The sequence below is a fragment of the Mizuhopecten yessoensis genome, unplaced genomic scaffold (genome assembly GCF_002113885.1).
Source record: "Mizuhopecten yessoensis strain PY_sf001 unplaced genomic scaffold, ASM211388v2 scaffold10867, whole genome shotgun sequence".
Classification (NCBI taxonomy): Eukaryota; Metazoa; Mollusca; class Bivalvia; order Pectinida; family Pectinidae; genus Mizuhopecten; species Mizuhopecten yessoensis.
In genome coordinates, this window is record NW_018408761.1 from 2,003,633 (window position 1) to 2,025,628 (window position 21,996).

General features: G+C 35.9%; 2 protein-coding genes across 3 annotated transcripts; one reads left to right on the forward strand and one right to left on the reverse strand.

The window, feature by feature from the left end:
• Window positions 1-1,827: 1,827 nt before the first annotated feature.
• LOC110463132 lies at window positions 1,828-7,315 on the forward strand. The gene is made up of 5 exons (XM_021517499.1): window positions 1,828-2,157; window positions 2,760-2,887; window positions 3,321-3,436; window positions 4,228-4,349; window positions 7,172-7,315. The coding sequence occupies exons 1-5, from the start codon at window positions 1,882-1,884 to the stop codon at window positions 7,292-7,294; spliced, it is 765 nt and encodes a 254-aa protein (XP_021373174.1). The 5' UTR covers window positions 1,828-1,881; the 3' UTR covers window positions 7,295-7,315.
• Window positions 7,316-10,747: 3,432 nt separating this feature from the next.
• Window positions 10,748-21,772, reverse strand: LOC110463142 (putative uncharacterized protein DDB_G0286901). Of its 2 annotated transcripts, none has more exons than XM_021517513.1 (6): window positions 21,693-21,772; window positions 16,444-16,485; window positions 14,838-15,821; window positions 13,657-13,773; window positions 11,204-11,781; window positions 10,748-10,948 (listed from the first exon to the last, which is right to left on the reverse strand). In XM_021517513.1, exons 1-5 carry the CDS (start codon window positions 21,757-21,759, stop codon window positions 11,216-11,218), a joined length of 1,776 nt encoding a protein of 591 aa, XP_021373188.1. In that variant the 5' UTR covers window positions 21,760-21,772; the 3' UTR covers window positions 10,748-10,948; window positions 11,204-11,215. The 2 variants fall into 2 exon arrangements, with proteins under 2 accessions (XP_021373188.1, XP_021373187.1); XM_021517512.1 differs by having other exon boundaries at window positions 13,651-13,773.
• Window positions 21,773-21,996: the final 224 nt, after the last annotated feature.

The following is a 21,996-nucleotide window of genomic DNA, read 5'->3' on the forward strand; positions in this document are numbered from 1 at the left end:
GCAAATTGTGGTCTGAGTTTTCTTTGATTTTGTTAATGCTCTCGTGTGTGTCTGGGTTAAAATCAATGTGTTCTCCTATTTCATTAGCGACATTTACAAAAAAAGTTGTTAAAAGTTTGGCATACCTCAGTTTTGTCAGAAATAATTTATAATTTTGTCATCTTGCAATAAAACTATGTTAGATTGGTGTTTGTTTTTGTTCGAAAGGAATGGTTTGATTGTAGGCCAGAAATCATTTTTCTTAGCTCCACCAGTACATCTTTCCATGAAATAACTGTTTATGGAGGATTTCTTTTGTTTGTTGACATGGTTTCTTTGAATCCTGTATTTTCCCCATGTATTGTTGTTTCGGGTTATAGTATATTTGTTATATAGCATGTGTTTTCTGTGTATAGCTTTCCGTAGGTTTTGATTCATGCAGGGGAAGTTTATCTTGCGATTTGATTGGGTTTTCATTGGTGCATGCTTGTTTATAGTGTTGGTTACTGAATTTTCGAAATTTTCATACATTTCATTTACAGATTCGGATGATAATTTTGACTGTTCAGTGGTGGTAGGCAGAGGTGAAGTTTCCATGTCTTTATTGAAATTTTCTATGTTAAAATGTATGAAGCTTCTGTATGTCATTTTAGTTTGATGTGTAGTCTGCAAGCTACCTTTTATTGATGTTGCTATTATATTGTGCCAGTTCTTGCACTCTGCCATCCCAAGATGTCATTGTACACCGAATCGGGTTACTCCAGGTGAAATAGTATAGAAGTTATTCCCTGGACAAACATTTTCAAAAGTAAAGGTCAAAGGACAAGTCATAGGTCACAGTGACCAAATTCTTGACCTCTGCTCTCCGTCATCCCAAGATGTACTTGGACATCAAATCTGGTTACTCCAGGTGAAATAGTACAGAAAATATGTCCCGTACACGTTTTTTTTCAAAAGTTAAGGCAAAGGTCAAAGCATAGGTCATTGTGACGTCATAGCGACCTGATTCTTGCACTCTGCACTCCGCCACCCCAAGATGTCCCTGTAAAGTTTATGTAAACCAAATCTGGTAACTCCAGGTTAAATAGTAAAAAATATGTCCCGGGCAAACTTCTCGGACGGCCGGACGGCCGGACGGACCCCCCGGGAACCGGTGGGGGACTAATAAGAAAGCACACACGAAAATAAATGATTTCCTTAGTCCAGTAATGCTCTCCTAAGACACATGTTAGGTGAAAGGATTGTCGTCAGCTCAAGAAAGTTCTTGAAAGTGGGACCCGTTTTTGTTTTGTTTGTTTTTATATTTCGAAACCATTATACTGATTATCAGGTGTGTGTTTTTCTGTTGATTAGGTGTTATGGCCGCTTGCCTTTTTTTTATACATATATTTATGATTTTATGCTTTTAGTTAGTTTCTGGTATTCTATGTAAGCGCTCAACAATTAGTTGATTTCTGAATCCTCGCTGTATATAAGCATGTATTAAGTCAGCGATCTTCAGATAAAAGGAAGTTGATATATGGTAAAGTCTTCCCTAGACAACCTATACCTATTGTACACCTGTATTCTGCTCGTTATCTTAAGTCACGTGGTTGCTTGTAATCTGGACACGAATTAAATCATGAGAAAAGCATACACCTCAACGTAACGCCTGATACTAGTACACAGGGGTCAGTCACTGATATCAACATAAGTAGTTTATAGTAATATATATATACACATGTATATATAGGACATACAGCTATTAATTTGTCTATTTGACTTCCAGTAGTGTATCTGGTCCCTGTGGTCAGATGCAAATATTATCAAACCTTGCACATGACCACCTTGATAACCACTATCACTCATATATATATATATAGGCCTATAGGGAAATACAGAGTTAACATTATACTCTCCACAATGAAGTACAGTGCTTTGTTAGTTGTCTCTGCCTTTATCGGGGCAGTATGCGGCCAGGTCCCCCTCCCGAGTAAGCCTCTTGGCTTCACCTATGGAAAGGGGAACACCTCAGCCCCTATACAGTTGTCAGCATTCCTAGGACCACTGTGTCCCGATAGCCTGAATGCCTTCCCAACTCTTCTCCAAGTGGCTGATCACTATGGTTCGCAAAACGTCAGACTCATCACACATCAATTTCCATTGCCTTACCATAGAAACTCCTTTCTAGCGGCCAAGGTAAGTTGTTATGTATATTTTGGTATATTTTGTAAAAGAATAATTGCCTCCAAAATGCTAATGCGAATACAATTCTATCAAAACAGGCAACATTTTTATAAATAATGTTTGCAATATATTGCAATATGATGTGTTGTCAAGGTCATGCGTTGTTTTGGGGGCAATTGGTGATGCAGAAAACATGAAATGATAATACAAAACACGTTGTTTCGCCTGTAGTTTTTAAGTAATTTTACATAGGGAGATTTTCTGCAATGACTTTCCTGATTATTGTCTCATCGGCTGATGCTGTTGGCCTTTCGTTTTGGTTCGTTTTTGGTTCGTAGTGCGGGTTTGCTGTTGCGTTAACGTTATTGATTACATATGAATCATAATGGGCTAAAATGACATCATTACGGAACATTTTAATTGATGAATTTTAATCTGTTGAACAATTAAGTACTACTGATGTGTTATAAATGGTAAGAGTGACTATATGGTGCAGTACTGTTTACGTCGGCTTTCTGCGTTGACTCTTTGTAAAAAAGAAATGTAGTTGTTTGAATTTGTGCTTATTTTTGTAAATTTAGTGATTATTTCAACAAGCCATCGTATTATTTTAGGGAGCGCAAATTGTTGACGTACTGAGCTCTGGGAACCAGACGTACCGCTGGTTGGGTGCTGTTTATGCCCAGATAAATGAATTTTCTAATGACGCTACACACAATAAGACGGAGAGCGTAGTACAGGCGTAAGTCAAGTGACGGTATAGCTTAATTCTGTTAACGTTGTTTGTGGTAATCATTTCAGATCACGAAGTTCAATTTTCACTGGTGTCAGCGGGGATTGTTCTCTTCCTTGTGTGACGTAATAGATAACGAAAAGAATGTAAAAAAAACAATGCTGTCAGAAAATGACAGATAAGATATCAGAGTTTGAAAATGGAAAGTTTTGGGCATCAAAACATGATTTAATTTGAGCAAATTGATCACGTCCTGATACAATCTAGAAGAATTGAAGACGTGTAACAGATAATCATCACTCACTGATTTCAAACCATGTTTAATGGGTACTGTAGTTCAGTTGGGGAGACACGTTTATTTGTTTGTACGAATAGTAAATAGAAACAAAGTCATACAGGCTGTTGTGCGTTATTATTTACAATTATGTTATTTTCATTATAGCATGTATGCATCTATAGCCACGAGCCTGCAACTAAGTGGAAATGCATTTAACGTCATGTACAAAGACTCGGCTATAGAAGAAAGCACCCGCTTAGATTGGAAATACACTGCAACAAGTAAGTTCACCAATAAACATCTCAAGTGGAAGAAATCATGGCTTTTGTATTTTCATGAATCAGAAAAACAATTGAACATTTCTTAAAATCTGAATAGTAGAACGGTGAATCGGATACTGCTGGATATATTCTATGGATAAATGTTCACCGAAATATCAATCTTGGAAAGTAAAACTTGAAATAAGTGGGTCATTTAAAGAATTTTAAAGAATAAGAATTGTATTTTACCTAAATCATGTGTATGGTATTTACAGGCTTATTCATGAATGAAACAGAAAAAAATGCAATATAGAAGTCATATTTTGAATAAACCTGAATTCATTAATGGCTACTCCACAATATAAGTATGCATCATTTGGGTTTTAAAAATGTACTTCTTTCGAAAGATATGTTTTTGTTGGAAACGCTTATTCCTAGAAATATTTAAAAAATATGTACCTAATTTACTTGCCGTTTGGAAGATTGGATTTATCCCCGTTTTCTGCGATTTTTCATCGTTTTTAAGATGATCTCCCTTTATGCCTGTGTTAGTTTGATTTTTTCCCGATTAGACAGATACTCCACACTTCTAGTAAGAGTAAAGTATTTATTTTCTGTCTTACCCGAGGGTAAAGACGGGTGTTGGGGTGGGAGAACACAGAAAAATCTCAACCCTCAGGGTAAGATTCTTAAAAGTCTTGCCATCGGCAAGCCTCTGGGTAGACAGTTAGGAAGCTTACTCGTTGGCTTGAGATTTTGAGGTGTTACCCCCAAGCTGGAGAAAGAGACTATACTAACCTCCCTTTTTGCAGGAGGAGTAGCATGGACTCCAGCCTTTATGATCAATGACGTGCTGATACAGGCGGAACCCACCTGGACACTAAAAGATTGGAGTCAAGTAATCGACGGTCTCCTAGGCAGCCAGCGACCGCCGGTACGTACCTGTCCAGTGATCTAGTTGGTATACTCGATACCCACTTCATTCCGAGGTCATTATAATGCTGAGAAATACAAAAGTAGACAAAATATTTGTATCCTTTGAACAAATCGAAAGAAGAATACTGAATATATCAAAATACAACTTTCAGGCATTGTTATTGTTATATATCTATATAAGTAAACTGGTAAGTAGTCATGAAGTGTTGATTATTTGAATCACATTATTAAATTGGAATAGGCTTGGAGCAAGGCGCACGGTGCCTGTTATTTCAAATTACCGCGTTGTTAATAGCATTCCACCACAGTTTCATTGTATACATGTCTCTCCATTCCGAGGCCATCCTTAAAACGGTTGAATTATTGGTAAATATTTTCGTTAATTTAATTGGTAAAAATCCTGGACATTCATCCCATAACGAATGCTTAAATTTCTCAGATGGTTCGCTTTACGAACATTCAGATTGACTTTGACCAGTATCAATAACTTTGAAGTATAATAAAATAGAGGCTTCAACACAGCTGTGTGATGTTTTTTCATACCAATTAAGAAACTTTTCGTCCAAATACGCAATCATTAATTTTAAATTGTAAAAAATAATGGCTCGATAGATCTCTTTGTTTCATTTTGAAATGTTCAAAATCCGAATTAGATGAAAATGATTAACCAATCACTGGATGAAGAATCTATATACCATCTTGCATTATTCAGTACGGCATACCTCAGTTTATTCAAATTATAGATATTTACAAATCAATATTCAAATACCTTTTGATAAGTTACAATAGGTAATGTGCTCTGTATAGTTTTGTTTCGAAAATATATTTTTTCGCTAAAAAATGTTAAACTTTACCTATGATCACGTGACCAGGAGAAAAAAAAACATCCTATGGAGCGCGCACACTCAACGATGAAAAAACATGAAATTACCCGGTAGCGCGTATCCTCGTCGGAGATTCGTATTTGGTTTGTGTAGATTGGAAATTAGTACATTTTACCTTATGAATGATAGATTTTGTTTTTGTAAGCTGGTTATTTTTCTGTTTGTTGCCCTCTTGCTCTGGTAGTGGTGTTGCGTCCTTCCGTTTTCCGAGGGCCAATATTTCCTTCTGGAAACAAACCTACGCATCCCCCTAATACCAAAACAAACCTACGCATCCCCTAATCCCAAAACCAACCTACGCATCCCCCTAATACCAAAACAAACCTCCGCATCCCCTAATACCAAAACCAACCTACGCAACCCCCTAATACCAAAACAAACCTACGCATCCCCCTATTACCAAAATAAACCCACGCATCCCCCTAATACCAAAACAAACCTACGCATTCCCCTAATACCAAAACAAAACAAGCCTACGCATCCCCCTAATACCAAAACAAACCTACGCCTCCCCCTAATACCAAAACAAAACAAGCCTACGCATCCCCCTAATACCAAAACAAACCTACGCCTCCCCCTAATACCAAAACAAAACAAGCCTACGCATCCCCCTTATACCAAAACAAACCTACGCATCCCCCTTATACCAAAACAAACCTACGCATCCCCCTAATACCAAAATAAACCTACGCATCCCCCTAATACCAAAACAAGCCTACGCATCCCCCTAATACCAAAACAAACCTACACATCCCCCTAATACCAAAACAAACCTACGCATCCCTCTAATACCAAAACAAACCTACGCATCCCCCTAATACCAAAACAACCCTACGCATCCCCTAATACCAAAACCAACCTACGCAACCCCCTAATACCAAAACAAACCTACGCATCCCCCAATTACCAAAACAAACCTACGCATCCCCCTAATACCAAAACAACCCTACGCATCCCCCTATTACCAAAATAAACCTACGCATCCCCCTAATACCAAAACAAGCCTACGCATCCCCCTAATACCAAAACAAACCTACACATCCCCCTAATACCAAAACAAACCTACGCATCCCTCTAATACCAAAACAAACCTACGCATCCCCCTAAGACCAAAACAAACCTACGCATCCCCCTAATACCAAAATAAACCTACGCATCCCCCTAATACCAAAACAAACCTACGCATCCCTCTAATACCAAAACAAACCTACGCATCCCCCTAAGACCAAAACAAACCTACGCATCCCCCTAATACCAAAATAAACCTACGCATCCCCCTAATACCAAAACAAGCCTACGCATCCCCCTAATACCAAAACAAACCTACGCATCCCCCCCCCCCTAATACCAAAACAAACCTACGCACCCCCCTTATACCAAAACAAACCTACGCATCCCCCTTATACCAAAACAAGCCTACGCATTCCCCTAATACCCAAACAAACCTACGCATCCCCCTAATACCAAAACAAAACAAGCCTACGCATCCCCTTATACCCAAACAAACCTACGCATCCCCCTAATCCCAAAACAAACCTACGCATCCCCCAAAAACAAAACAAACCTACGCACCCCCCTTATACCAAAACAAGCCTACGCATTCCCCTGATACCCAAACAAACCTACGCATCCCCTAACACCAAAACAAACCTACGCCCCCCCCTTATCCCAAAACAAACCTCCGCATCCCCCTTATACCAAAACAAGACTACGCATTCCCCTAATACCCAAACAAACCTACCCATCCCCCTAATACCAAAACAAACCTACGCATCCCCCTAATACCAAAACAAAACAAGCCTACGCATCCCCTTATACCCAAACAAACCTACGCATCCCCTAATACGAAAACAACATCTATTATTTCATAACCATTGCCACACATATTTTGTCAATAGTAATAAACGTTTTTTTTTAAACATTTTGTTCTCCACAGTCTAAGCGTGAGACACTATCATCGTGTAAGATTGGAACCAAAACGTGCGAGTACCTGCCAGGGAAGGTCGAGTGCTGCACTAAGGGAGAGGCTTGTATTCCTAATGTTGGGTGTCGTTGTTAAATAAACCAGTTCATCAAGTTGCGTTTGATTATTATTATTTTTTCACATATTTGAAAAAAGGTGATTAATGATACTTAATATTTCTGACCAATTTTAATCATGATTAGAGGAATACTTTTCTTCATGTTTTGCTTGTTTTTGTGTGTGTGTGTTAAAAGAAGGAGAACATTCCCATTATATTTACATTTGCATGGCATTGACACTATATAGCCTCTTTGAAAGCTGTGTCGTTGATGGTACTTTAATTACCATTCATCACGAGACACAATTCTTAGCGTATTAATCCAATATAAATAAACATGACGGCTGCTGAAATATCGATGGGCATTGTGAGATTTGACAATGTCATTGTAAATTTATGTGCAAAATAAAAAAAAATAAGATAAAAAACACTTTTATTACAACGAAAACAAGACCAAGGTCTGCAATATCGTACAAATGCACATCGGTTGAAATCGACAATGCCCGCAATGGAAACAATTTTAACGCTCATGCAATTTATCAGAAATATCGTCTGTTACACTGCACTGATCAACAGGGGCTCGTTACAAATGTTTAAAATACACATATATATTCTATCGACCTACTGACACATATGTTACAGACCTACTGATATGAGTCACAGCACATATAAACATTTCAGACATTTGTAACGAACCTGTGCTCCGTCGCAAGATCACTCACTTCAAACGCACGGTTCCTCAGTTTCTGACGACAGGTCAAATAACGAGGATGTTATAGAATATATCGATTGTTGGCAGGTTCCCATACAATCAACAAATAAATTCACCCCTGGATTCTTTACAAAATGAGAAAAGTTCGAATTAATTCCAAAAATAACTCCCTCGTGGAGGGCAAGATCGGATTTACGGTGTTTACTGTATTTGTCCATGCGCGAAATTTGTTCCGGGGAAAAATCGAAACAATTTTAAATCTAACTTTCAGCTCGGAGTTCTATTGATAAACTTAAATCACCCTATAGACATATCATACGCAATTGTATCGATACTGAATTGTGGAATAAAATTGAAGTGTTTGTTAAAATTTCAAAGTACTACTCTGTTTGCCAATCAGCACGCGACAATACGCTGTTCAAACTATTGAACGAAATTGTGTGGACTGTCGATAAGGCGGGCATTTTTAATTTTAAATATAAATTATAAGTTAAAAAAGANATGCGCATGTTGTCCATTGATTTGAACTGAAGTAATATCAAATACCTCAAGGTGTACCTTATACATTGATTGATATTCAAGGTACTTGTAAAAGAACTCAATATCCTTGTCAATTGAGATGCGACTAGATGTATACAAGAATGAGTAAAACGTAATGTTTATTTCTTAAAATTACCTCATTTGGTTTATTACTGTAGATATACTTCTGTAAGCGCACTCAACTTGTAACGCTTTAACAGATTATCTCATTGAGGAATCAGCACAACAACAACAACAACAACAACAACAACAACAACAACATATTCAATAGAGAGAAATAACGAAAAGAACTAAAATAAGAGTATATCCCCAAATATTTACTTCAAGTTTTCTGAAATATACATCAGGGTTCGTTTTTGTATAAACTATTTCTCAGTCCCAAATTTAACTGTTCAGAATATTGAAATTGACAAAAATGACAAAAAATATGTCGGAATGGAATACAGGGTACATTCTGAGGAACCTGATTCGGAGGTCAGGAAACGGTCTTAGATTTAACCCAAATTCAATTCAATCGAAATAAACACATATTCTTATTGGAACTGATTTTACGTTTTGTGAAATAGTGTAAATTGACAACAATCGTTGGTACAAATTGAAATAACATTTTCATCACATTGGATAGTCATATAACATTTCAAATGAACCACACCATCATTCATTTTTGATTGTTTAAATGTTATACTATATCACAACAAAATGCAAATGTAAAACATATATTAATTTATCTCTAAATGATTTAAGTGCACACAAAGCTATTCGGTGATAAATAAAATCTATCATCTCTCAGTATGTGGGATACAGATATCCTACACATTGGGAAAGACCAAAACTACCGAGGTTTCGAACCCAATTTCTACATCTGACAGTAGGACTTTTATATGCCGACATGTTTGTATAGTGTTTGATTCTCTCCTCCCATCTCTTACCCTAGATGTTGGTAAAACAGGACATGGACCATGAAATAGTAAAATCGCTGTGGTTTTCTAGGACTTTTAGTCACGTGACGATGTCCACCGTCTGTAAAATGATAAGTGTCAAGAAACTTAATCCAAACTCAAGGTGTTACGTGCTTGTTACTTTCTAGTGTATTAGAAACAAAAGGCAACTCGCTACCATTGAAAGACTGTAGCGTTTATAGTTTATCTTGTCATGTCTTGGTGTCATGAACGATTCTTAACTCATAAATTCCTGAAATATTTGAAAGCGTTACTGAAATTTAGGACATTTTCTTAGTTAAGGTTTTTGTTCAACCCCTATAGTACTTTCTTCATGAAAAAAAAAACCCCAACAGAAAACGATGTACGGCAAGGAAATGCCTTCAGTTAAAAACATTCGTGAAACATCCTGTTATTCAACACACAGATATCGACTGCTTTTCTTCTCTCTGGTTTTGTAAGTTTTGTTTCAGTTAATACTATGGAAAAACTGACGTTTCTTACTACTATTTTGCTGTGTGTAACATTAAAAAAGATTATGTATGTGCTGTGTTTATAAAATTAAATTATCTTAGTTATTATTGTTAATTAAACGACGAACTATTTTACATACGATTACCTAATTATCTATTATGTTATACTTTGCTTGTTACCTCTTATAATACCGGTCGTTGTGACGTCAAAACTAAGACACTGTCATGATAGAACTGATCGGTCTTATTGAACACAATTTAAATGAGGTCGAGATGTTGATTTCGAAGATTATTGCGAAAATTCGCATGCATTCTTTATTTCTTGTTAAAAAGTATTTTATCATTAATATGATTGATATGAAACTCGTTTAGAAGTTGTCTTTTTATCGCAGCAGAGCCTCATTTAATTGGTTTATTTTTGCTCGTTTATAAATTTATTGATAATTGGAAATTTGATAAAAATAATTGAAGATGTTGATTTACTTATGATAAAAGACGCAAGCCAATAGATTTATATGTCAATGTCTATTTTTAAATATTATCATAGTGGAGTTTCATAACGCCATGTCAATTGTCCTTTAAGTGACGTGATCGTTACAATGTATCTTTACGTATTTAAAACAAGACGGCTAAATTTAGAATATGATACCGTAAATGAAACGTTTATGTACCTTTGAATTCGATAAGTACACAATATTTCTTCATGGCTTTTGTACTGTAGTTAAAAGGTCAAACTAGAATAATGCAACGCAACAGAAATCTAAACTATCATTTGAAATAGCTCTTTTTAAATTAAAATATATTCAAACAAAAACAATAAATTCTATGTAAAAAAAACACATTTCGGAAAATGCATGAAATTTAATGCAAAAAAACAATCATACAGAAACGCTTGATGATATGGAGCTGGAATGTTAAAGCTAAATATGAAAATGAGAAATGTTTTGCGATGTCGTCCAAAATACTCTTTCATTTTATTTCAAACTGCCCACCACTGTCCTCAAAACACCATATTCTGTTTCATCGCACCTAAAACATAAACACTTTTAATCATCGCCTGTTTAGTTTAACATATATCAATAACAACATTTATGAGGTAATATGAAATACATTCACAAACTAATATTAACGCAATCCTAACATTCTTTGCGGATATCAAACATTCTTCTATGTCGCGATATTTTATGTCAGACTTATTAAATAGCAACAGCTACAAAAACATGGCATTGTTGTGTAATATTTCACACATAAGGAACGACAAGATACACATAACATACAACTTACCCTGATTCACATTCACAAAGTCATTACAGGTCCTCCTGGAAAATTGTTAAATCCGAAGTCATTTACCATAAGGTTGTTTCCACCTAAGAAATTTGTTCCTCTTTGGTCAGGGAATGACAATCCGGGAAACGTATTAGCATCGAAAGGAGCCGGAGAAGTAAACCCGCCTTGTGGTGGTCCTCCAAATCGGAAATCATTAAAGTCGGAAAACTGTGTCCCAGGAATGAAGGTCTGGAATCCATCATCATTAAATCCAACTGGTCTTGCGTTAAAAGGAAACGATCCTGGTTGGTTAAATTGGAAACCATTGCCTGGAAAACGGAAGCCCGGTTCGAAATTAACTCCACCTTGAAAACCCGGACCAAGTGCTAAATTCTGGCCAACCTGAAAGTTTTGTCCAGTTCCTCCATTTAAGCCGATATTTTGGGGCACCAAGTTCTGTCCAAGCCCATTATTGTTAGCACGTTGCCCATTGGAGGAAGCTGCAGCGGCCGCCGCGGACGGGGTTCGAATCCTTGGGTCGTTGAAATCAAGACCAGCATTGAAACGTCCTTCGAAAGATGGTAGGGCTGGCATAACTGCAGGTATATTCAATGAGACACCCCGATTAGTATTTCGAAAATTCCTCAAAGGCAACATAGGAACTGCGGATTAGGAAATATATGTATTAATTGTCAACAAATGTTGTATGATAGATCTTCCTCTAAATTCCATGGCTCACTTATCAAAATGAAATGCTAATTAAAGCTTACGCTTAAGTTAAGTTGAAGTTCTTGTCCATAGATATATACGAAACTTTTCTAAGGATACAAAGTAAAAAAATATCTATATAAACAACCCATTGTCATGATAAAGGAATCTCACAGAAGACCTTTATCATAGTATTCAATTATTGTTTTATACCATGCAAACGTCTGAAAATGGATCGTATGGATTATTAAAAGAAAAGTCCAAATTAAATTTGACGGCACAGTGGAGTCCACTGTACATTGAACAAACCACCAGTGTATGGTTTAATGTATTAAGATTTTATTATCTTTATTAATGACAAAGTTTTTGTTTTTAATATTTCATGCGTATGAGTATAGGCATGGTTGCTTTTTCAGCCTTATTCAAATATGTTATGACAAATTTAACAAAAGTGATAACGTGAACGGATTTTGACCGTCATTTCGGCAATAATTGCGCAGTTTGCATCCGTTCCGTAGTTTCTACAATCATGCATCTTAATAGTCAAGTGCCAATACGAGTTTTTTTATGCTTCCATGTCGTACGTATATGTAAACAAAACATCCGTGGTCTTTAATAAAAACAAATGGATGTATTTTATGGAAAGATATTCGCTAATTAATAATTCATGCACAAATATTATCAACGGCCTGATATTTTTCTTTTTATAAGGAAAATCAGCGCCATAAATGTTTCTCGTTCACAGCAGCTTATTTTTCTTTTATATCCATGTAAATGCATTTAACATTATATTAGACATATAACATGGACAATGTTTGCGCGGGAATACTCTTACCCATCCCCCATTCCTCATGCCTCCCTCGAAAGAGGAACATGCTCTATGCAACTCATTTTCGATCATGTGTATTGTGATTCGCTACAATTGCCACGACGCCTGGATTTGAATCGGACCATACCAGGCTGAACGAAGCTGGTTGTCCTAATGAGTTTAACCAGACGTGACATACCAATACCTTGCCCTCGGTTGTATAAACGAGTTTAAGCAGACGTGACATACCAATACCTTGCCCTCGGTTGTCTAAACGAGTTTAACCAGACGGGACATACCAATACCTTGCCCTCGGTTGTCTCAACGAGTTTAACCAGACGTGACATACCAAAACCTTGCTCTCGGTTGTCTAAACGAGTTTAACCAGACGTGACATACCAAAACCTTGCCCTCGGTTGTCTAAACGAGTTTAACCAGCCGTGACATACCAATACCTTACCCTCGGTTGTCTAAACGAGTTTAACCAGACGTGACATACCAATAGCTTGCACTCGATTGTCTTAACGAGTTTAACCAGACGTGACATACCAATACCTTGCCTTCGGTTTTCTAAACGAGTTTAACCAGACGTGACATACCAATACCTTGCCCTCGGTTGTCTAAACGAGTTTAACCAGACGTGACATACCAATACCTTGCCTTCGGTTGTCTAAACGAGTTTTACCAGACGTGACATACCAATAGCTTGCCCTCGGTTGTCTAAACGAGTTTAACCAGACGTGACATACCAAAACCTTGCCCTCGGTTGTCTAAACGATTTTAACCAGACGTGACATACCAAAACCTTGCCCTCGGTTGTCTAAACGATTTTAACCAGACGTGACATACCTATACCTTGCTTTCGGTTGTCTAAACGAGTTTTACCAGCCGTGACATACCAATAGCTTGCCCTCAGTTGTCTAAACGAGTTTAACCAGACGTGACATACCAATACCTTGCCGTCGGTTGACATCATTGACTGCCTGCACGGGTTGAACGCCACTGTTGATCGGTGCCAAACGATTACCTATTGGTCGTTGTGCAAAGTTTACAAATTCGGCTCCACCGCGATCTTAAACAGAAGACAACATATTTATCAATGTTAAGGAAAACAAATCCTTAAAAACACTTTAAAAAAAATCTTTAAAAGAACATGAATACGGTAGTATCAACATAAGCATTAACGCCAAACTGATAAAACTAGAGCAAAATATGAACAAAGGAAATCTTTACATGGCGACCCTTGCAAAAAGCGGAAAGGGAACAACACACTAGTCATACCATTAACCCGGTGTCCCTTTTTAATTACATGGCATTAAAATGTTTGACCTATATTTCAGCTGTTGCAGATGAAGAAGAGGATACTTATCCCTCCGCAACATCTTGTCTTATGCTACTTGTACTTTTTGAAAAGTCTCAGTGTTATTCATTCGTTTGTGTTGGAATTCTGCTCTTGTTTTATTCGTTTTCAGTTTGAATGACGGTTGAGTTCAAACTATGATATCTCCCGTTTTCTTAAAGTGTGCATTGATGTAGAACATATATAACACGTATACATATCTGTACGTAATTAATATTACTAGATGTCTTGTCAGTAAAAAGTGTGCTTTTGTGTAAAAATTCTGACTATCAAATCGGTTAATGTTTAAGATTTCAGAAGTAGTAGACACGGGTTGTTATCTTAGAAGTGTAAATATTTTATATTTCATTTATTCTGAAAAACAACATTGAAATCAAACTACCGTATATGACCTTGTGCCAACCTAATTTCCCAAGGGAACCATTTCATACTAACTATATAAGCATATTTATGTTATTCATCTGAAATTGACAATTTGTCAATACATTTTGTTTGTTATAAAAAACCCTTACAACTTATTCGAAAGATTGATGAAATATAACTACACTTTATATCAATGTTATCTATCTGATATTAGCAATTTGTCAATACTTATTTTACTTAAAAACCCTTACAACTTGTTTAGTAGATTGATAATATAGATCTATAGGTTATTACTGTAATTAGCCTGATATTATACTAAATTAACGTTTGAAGGTTTGGATTTGATAAATGTTGAAATAAGAGAATGAAAATGAAAATAATAATACAATGTCATGAAAACATGATATTCTTACTTGCAGTATTGGCATTCTGTCGTATTTGCTGTTGGTTAGGCATTTGCTGTCCGAAATCATCAAAAGCCATGTTATTTGTTTGTGAACCAGGATTAGGTACGGATACTCTCGGCAGGCCTGGTATCTGTGGTATCACTTGGGGAAAAGGAAGAATCCGTGCAAGTCCTCTTTGCTGGTTTGATGTAGCGACCGTTTGAATTACATTTTGTCTTGGTAAATTTTGCATCACAGCTGGTCCCATATTAGCATCATTTATATTTCGATTCGTAGCTTGTCCAGTATTAGCAAAATTGCCATTTGGCATCACGGCTGGTCCAGTGTTAGCATTATTGCCATCTAGCATCATATCACGTCTAATTTCAGCATTATTGACATTTTGCATCACAGCCTGTCCTATATTAGCATTATTGAAATTTGACATCACAGATTGTCCAATATTAGCGGCATTCATATTACGCATACCAGCTGGCCATGGTCCAATATTTGCATTATTGATATTTTGCATCTCAGGTGCTCCAAAATTGGCAACATTGACATTTGGCATCACAGCTGGTCCAAAATTAGCATCATTGACATTTGGCATCACAGCTGGTCCAAAATTAGCATCATTGACATTTGGCATCACAGATGGTCCAATATTAGCATCATTGATATTTTGTATCACAGCTGGCCCAACATTACCGTCAACAAAATTTGGCGTCATGATTGGTCCAACATCACCGCCAACAAAATTTGGCGTCATGATTGGTCCAACATCACCGCCAACAAAATTTGGCGTCACAGCAGGTCCAATATTACTGTCAACAAAATTTGACATCACAAGTGGTCCAACATTACCACCAACAAAATTTGGCATCATAGCAGGTCCAAAATTATTGTCAACAAAGTTTGGCATGACAGGACCATTCATCCCCTGGAAGCCATTTCCGAAATTCAAACCAGGCCCGGATCGAAAGCCGATAACATTTGGTCCACCTGGGCTCTCTGTGAAACATAAAATTGTAATATTTCAATACGATGGTCTATGACGTTGCTTAAAAACACTAGATTATTTAACATCTGCATTTTAATTGTTGATTATCATTTAAATGAGGGCTGCATGTTTTCTATGTAATATTCATTTTTTTAAACTGCATGTCAAAGCACCTATCATCATGTACCATAGTATAAAAGGGGTCATGCTTCTTAAATATTGATGAAATGTTGATTTTACTTCAATGTAAGCACATGCAGATGAACGAAATTCATACCAACATTGATCGTTTACAATTCAGCGTTTTTCTTGTGCAGTTTTGCTTTTCTGTTTTATTATTTCATTTTTATTACATTCTATCGGCCATTTAATGGTCATTATATCATTGTCGGTGTTGATGGTTCGCTGAGCCTATTATGATAATAGAAGTAGTAGAAGTAGATTATGTGTGAGGGTAAACTCAGGACATAGAATGTAATCTCAATCAATCATCATGAATGTTGTCAATATCTTCTTCCGTAACTCGTGTTTTGACATAGTATGACATGACTAACGCATATATAGTCGTAAATAGTGACACATATATCAGTTATGTAATTATCATAATATGTAATTGATAATAAAATCACTTACCAAGCCATGGGAAGAAATTACCTTGACTGCGGCCGACTGAAACTTAAAGGGAAAACAAGATGTTTCATAAAAATGATCAGACTAAAATTACGACGACAGAATTGCTAAACGGGTTTTGCAAAGAATGTGTTATTAAAGTAATAACAAATCATGATTGATTAATTGGACTTAACTTCCTTATTTCGGTTTGAGTCGTTCAAAAGACATGAATCAAAGGGTTTTGGTTGAATAAATTATGCTTTTATTTAACTAAAGGGTTCTTATAAGGCAGGCAGGAAATCCTCGTTCTATTAAGCATAGGTAAACACGTGTACATCGTTATAAGCTGTTTTCTAGCCGCCACTATACAACAACAGACTGGGCTTTTTTAAAAACAAGCAGTGTTGTCATTAACGTAAATGAGTGATTTACCTTACACCTGCCTCCATTTTAACTCCCCTTCCGAAAGACGAAATATTGTTTATTTTGTGAAAGTGTAAACGATAGCGGGAATAGATGCTGCTTGTATGTGTTGGATAGCATATTAATTTTAGACGTGTAAATGATGTAATAGATAAGTAATACTTTTCCACTATGATAGAAGTTGAAATAAGGTGATGTTGTGTTTTGATATACAATTTGTCCTTTGGGAGGCCGTTGCTTACTGTATATAGTCATCTACCAAGTGGAATTTTAATGTTTGTTTATAATTCTGTATGTGTTGTTGTCTTAGTTATTAGATAAATGAATAAAGTGATAGAAAGCGAAATCCGCATCAACACAAGTGCTGATAAAATAATTGAATTACATTGATTCTAGATTACCATGATCCAGCTCCACCACAGACGAGAAGACTATCAGTAGCAATCCATTGTCCCCTTGGTTGTCCATTGTATCCTTAATTACACTTAACGATAGTGAAGTGTGTTAGTTAGCCCCTGTCTTAGGGAAAGACTGTTTGTAACATAAATTATACAGCTCCCTCTATTTTATCGATTTGTTTTGTCCATTTGCTCTTGAAAAGTCATATGACTCTAGTGAAAATTGCACAAAAATAGTATATGGTTTATAATTTCTGGTTTAATCGAGGTTGGACGATCAGACTTGTTTCTGGTTTTTTAATTGGTCGACGTTGTGACCTTATTGATGCATCCTAGTTTGAGCCTGACATGAGCAGTATCCTCAACCTTATTATTGCTTTAAATTTTGGTTTTAAATTTGACAAGAAATCGCTCTATGACAGTTATTTGTTACTTTCGATCAACTGCCTTGCCGTATTATTTTTGATTTGCTGTTGGTGGATTCTTTTATAAGTTTATGTTTTAATGTATAACATTTGACCCAAGAAAATCCTTTGTTAACTTGACAACTCTTTCATTTCCTGAAAATCGTTGTGCGATGGTATTCGTTCAATTTTAGGATAAATTCCTAACTGATGGATCGCAGTGATCATATGTTCCTTACTAGTAATTGTGAAGATTGAATAGCGGTAAGTGGATAAGGCGACGGATATTAATTATAATAATTGTTGTGAGCTGAGTGAGTCAGAACGAATGACGACTCGCTAAGTCTATTTTTCAAGATTTTCCTATTTTCCTAGCAGTGCGATTTATAAAGCCATCGTTGTGTTAATTGTTGTGCTACCACTTCAAGGTGTTTATTTTTAATATAAAAAAATATGTTTGTAAAACACTAACATTAAATGTTTATTGGTTCGATTGTTTAAACAGGTTGTATTGAGCAAAAGCAGTTTTGAAATCATTCACCTTACGTAATGTGATATACGTATTAAACACATGTTTATCGGATTGGTTTATAGCTTGTGTTAGTACAACATATTTTTATCATAATTGTCACAAATGTTCTTGCAACCCATCATATGTATATCATAGCTGTCTTAACTATAGGTATGAGATGGGTTGTAGGGCCACGAAAATGGAAACAAGACAAATATATATATGGGGAAAAGCATGCATCGATCAATAAGATGTTGTTGGCATACTTGAGGCCCCGTCGAGGAATTGGTGTCTGAATATGTTTTGTTTTTGTAATTACATCGAAATCATCTCTAGAATAGCTTGTAGCCCACAGGATGTTAAATACAGCATCATGCAAAAAGTATTTGCAATTTGCCAGGATTAACGCTATATTTCATGCATCTCTATCTTTTTTTCATTGAATTTTCCCTCGAGCCGATTATTGCTCAACTGAAATGAAATAAGACACCCTGAAATAGAATAAATTGATATTTAATCTGACAACCTTTCCTTTTTCAAGATATAAAATGCAAGAATTTTTATTCAACGTCACATATTTAAACATTAAACATTATCACTGTAGTGCTATTCTTGCGACAAGAATTCGGTGGAATGATTTGCAAAATAAGTTATTCACAAAGGATTCTAAGATTATTATACAGAATCCTATCTTTCAGTACATTAAATTTGGAATAAACATGAGAAAACCGCGACTACGTTTTTTTCGGACCTAATATTTGCATCTCGTTGTAAACCTCCTGTTCGTTTATGTGGAACAACCGGTTTGTCTGTTTTCAAATCCTGGCGGACCTGGGAATGTCTAAGGCTCGCCTGAAAACAGCATTAGAATACTAGGTCCTACCGACCTTATTTCATTAACGAACAACTGTGATCCAACCGATCCAACCCGATCCAACCCGATCCAACCGATCCAACCCGATCCAACCGATCCAACCGATCAAACCCGATCAAACCGATCCAACCGATCCAACCCGATCCAACCGTTTGGATCGCGATCAACGAAGACTTAATTGTGAACTCAGAATGTCGTCACGAAAACTTTGCTCGGAGAACTATTTGGAAATATATAAAATCATTCTAAATTGGTTCCGATTGACGTTTGTTATCTGGCGGGAGCGATATTGGACGTAAATGGGATATTTCTAAAATGGAAGTATAATTCTTAGAGTCATAAATGCTAATTAGATGCATAACAATCATAGAAGAATGAAGTTAATGACGTACCGTGGAGATTTTTAACCATTTCCTTCTGTTTTTCGTAATCAAACTAAAAATTTGTGTGCAATATTTTACTTGATTTAAAGCAGCTTTTATGTAATTTTATTGTCATTTTTTTAAATACTTTACTGATATCATGCACACCTATACATATATATATTGTATGATTACAGCATAACGGTATCCAATAGATATTATCCGCTATATAACTGCTGATTTAAGGTTTTAAACTGTTTCTTTATTGTTGCAAAAATCAAGTATAATACTGAATATAACTATTGTAACATTGCAAACAAAATTGAAACAAATTGTACGAATACCAGTTAATACCAGTTCATACCAGTTAATCATCTAATTACCAGTGGGGAGCCCCATACTGACCCTTTTTCTGTGAATGTGTATTGGTCAACATGATAGTGGGCCTGTCAGTGGATTGATGTATGTCCTGACTGACAAGTGGCACCACATATTGTCAATACCGTTATATATATAAATATATACACACATGGATGTATGGCGGTACAGTATATACTTAATAATGATTTACAATTGTGATGAGTAATGTTTGTGTGTTGTGTGTACGACCCAAAGAATGCATGTGGGTCAAAGTTGTGCATGTGTACATTCCGAAAGTGTGGTTTAAATATACTTCCATTTCGAAACAACCTGTGGAATTAAACAGTGCCTTCCAAGTTTACTTGTTTCGTGAAATATAATTCAATTTTCTCGAATCTTAAGAGAGAAATAATATATGAATCGTTTTAAAAAGAACTCTTATTCTCTCTAGTTGAGGATCATCTTGAGCCACAGAAGAAAGTTGTATACAGTGGAACCCCCTTACATTTGACTCGGTTACATTGACAGCTATCACTATTCTATATATGGTTCAATATCGATAATCAATTAAGGAAGGATTGTTTGGAGTATTATAAGAACAGGTAAAACAACGGTTTATGAAAATAAATGTGCGCATTTTTCCCCCAATAAAAATAGACATACAAACACTTTTGAAGGGTGCATTTATCAATGAAATATTTCTGTTTACCAACCATCACATTGAAATTAAATGTACACAAATTGATCCCCATAAGTGACGTCATTTTTAAAAGGGTATTTGACATTTTTATATTTATAACACAAAATATCATGAAACGTCATTTATCAATGAAATATTTCTGTTTACCAACCATCACATTGAAATTAAATGTACACAAATTGATCCCCATAAGTGACGTCATTTTTAAAAGGGTATTTGACATTTTGATATTTATAACACAAAATATCATGAAACGTCTATTATTGGGAAATTATAAAAACAAAACCATAAAAGTACAGCCCATTTCAATTGTCTACAATGTTTCATTAGGAAATTAGTCCGGATATCTAACAGGTATAAAATTTGGAATATTGTTAGGTTGGATATATAAGCAGTTGATAATTATTCATTGTTTAAAAAGGAAGTGATGGTGTCCTTTGAACCACAGGGGCGTGACACTGATCCCAACTATTACCCCAATACATTTGTATTATGTATCATACACATATATCCGGACCGTGGGGTTTGGGATCTGTGTCATACGGCTGTGCTTTGAACATATTGTGTAACACTGCTTACTTATGGTCATTTCTCTGTTACATAAAAACTGGAACACGGACATATCGACATTCATTACCTTAGGAAAAGCATGAAGGTGGAACTAAATCTGTGATATTATCATAATATAGAAATCCGAAAACTAGATATACACTGTACATGTCGTAGTATTTAATACTATCAGTCCTGACAATAGGCACAGAAAATAATTATACCTATGCATATGTTATGGGTTTGTAAATAAAGATAATCTTAAGCATCAATAACGTCATGAAATGTTAATGCAAAATTCATATATTACTATTACAATAACCTTTGCTGGGTTTAATTATAATCCGTTCTGCTGTAAACCGTAGTATACCTGTATATGGCTTACTAATTTGTTAATTTGTTAGTGCTTTGGCTTCCTATAACGAATTTGCCAAAAGATTTGTAATGTCACAACCGAAACAAATAGTAAGCATCATTGTTTGATAGAGATATAAGCATTAGACATTACAATGAAACGAAATATGCAAATTTATCATAATGTTGATTTGAAATTAGTTTACAATGTATTGAATTGCACATTTTTATAAGACTTCTGCAAAATAGCGGTAAATTCACATCATATGAAATTTAAACATTACATATTTTAAGTATAAAAATGTAAATGCGTTGAAACTCTGTTAATTACTTACCCAGGCACAATAAGATAAACACAGGTAACATCACGACAGGTGTTCTTTGTCCTGTATACCTGTTCATTCAATGTCCGTCGGGACTGTGGACGGTGCACTATCTACCTAGATGTTTCGTATGACCAGTCGGGGATAAATGACTAAAACAGTGTGTCAGTGATCAATACTTTATGAGTATTATGTCAATCAGTCCCTCCTGTGTTCACCACGATCAGGTTATATTAAAGAGAATCCATGTATATAGGAATGCGTGTATAATAAGAAGTAGACGAATTGTTCATCTCGTTTTGTCTATTTAGCTGAC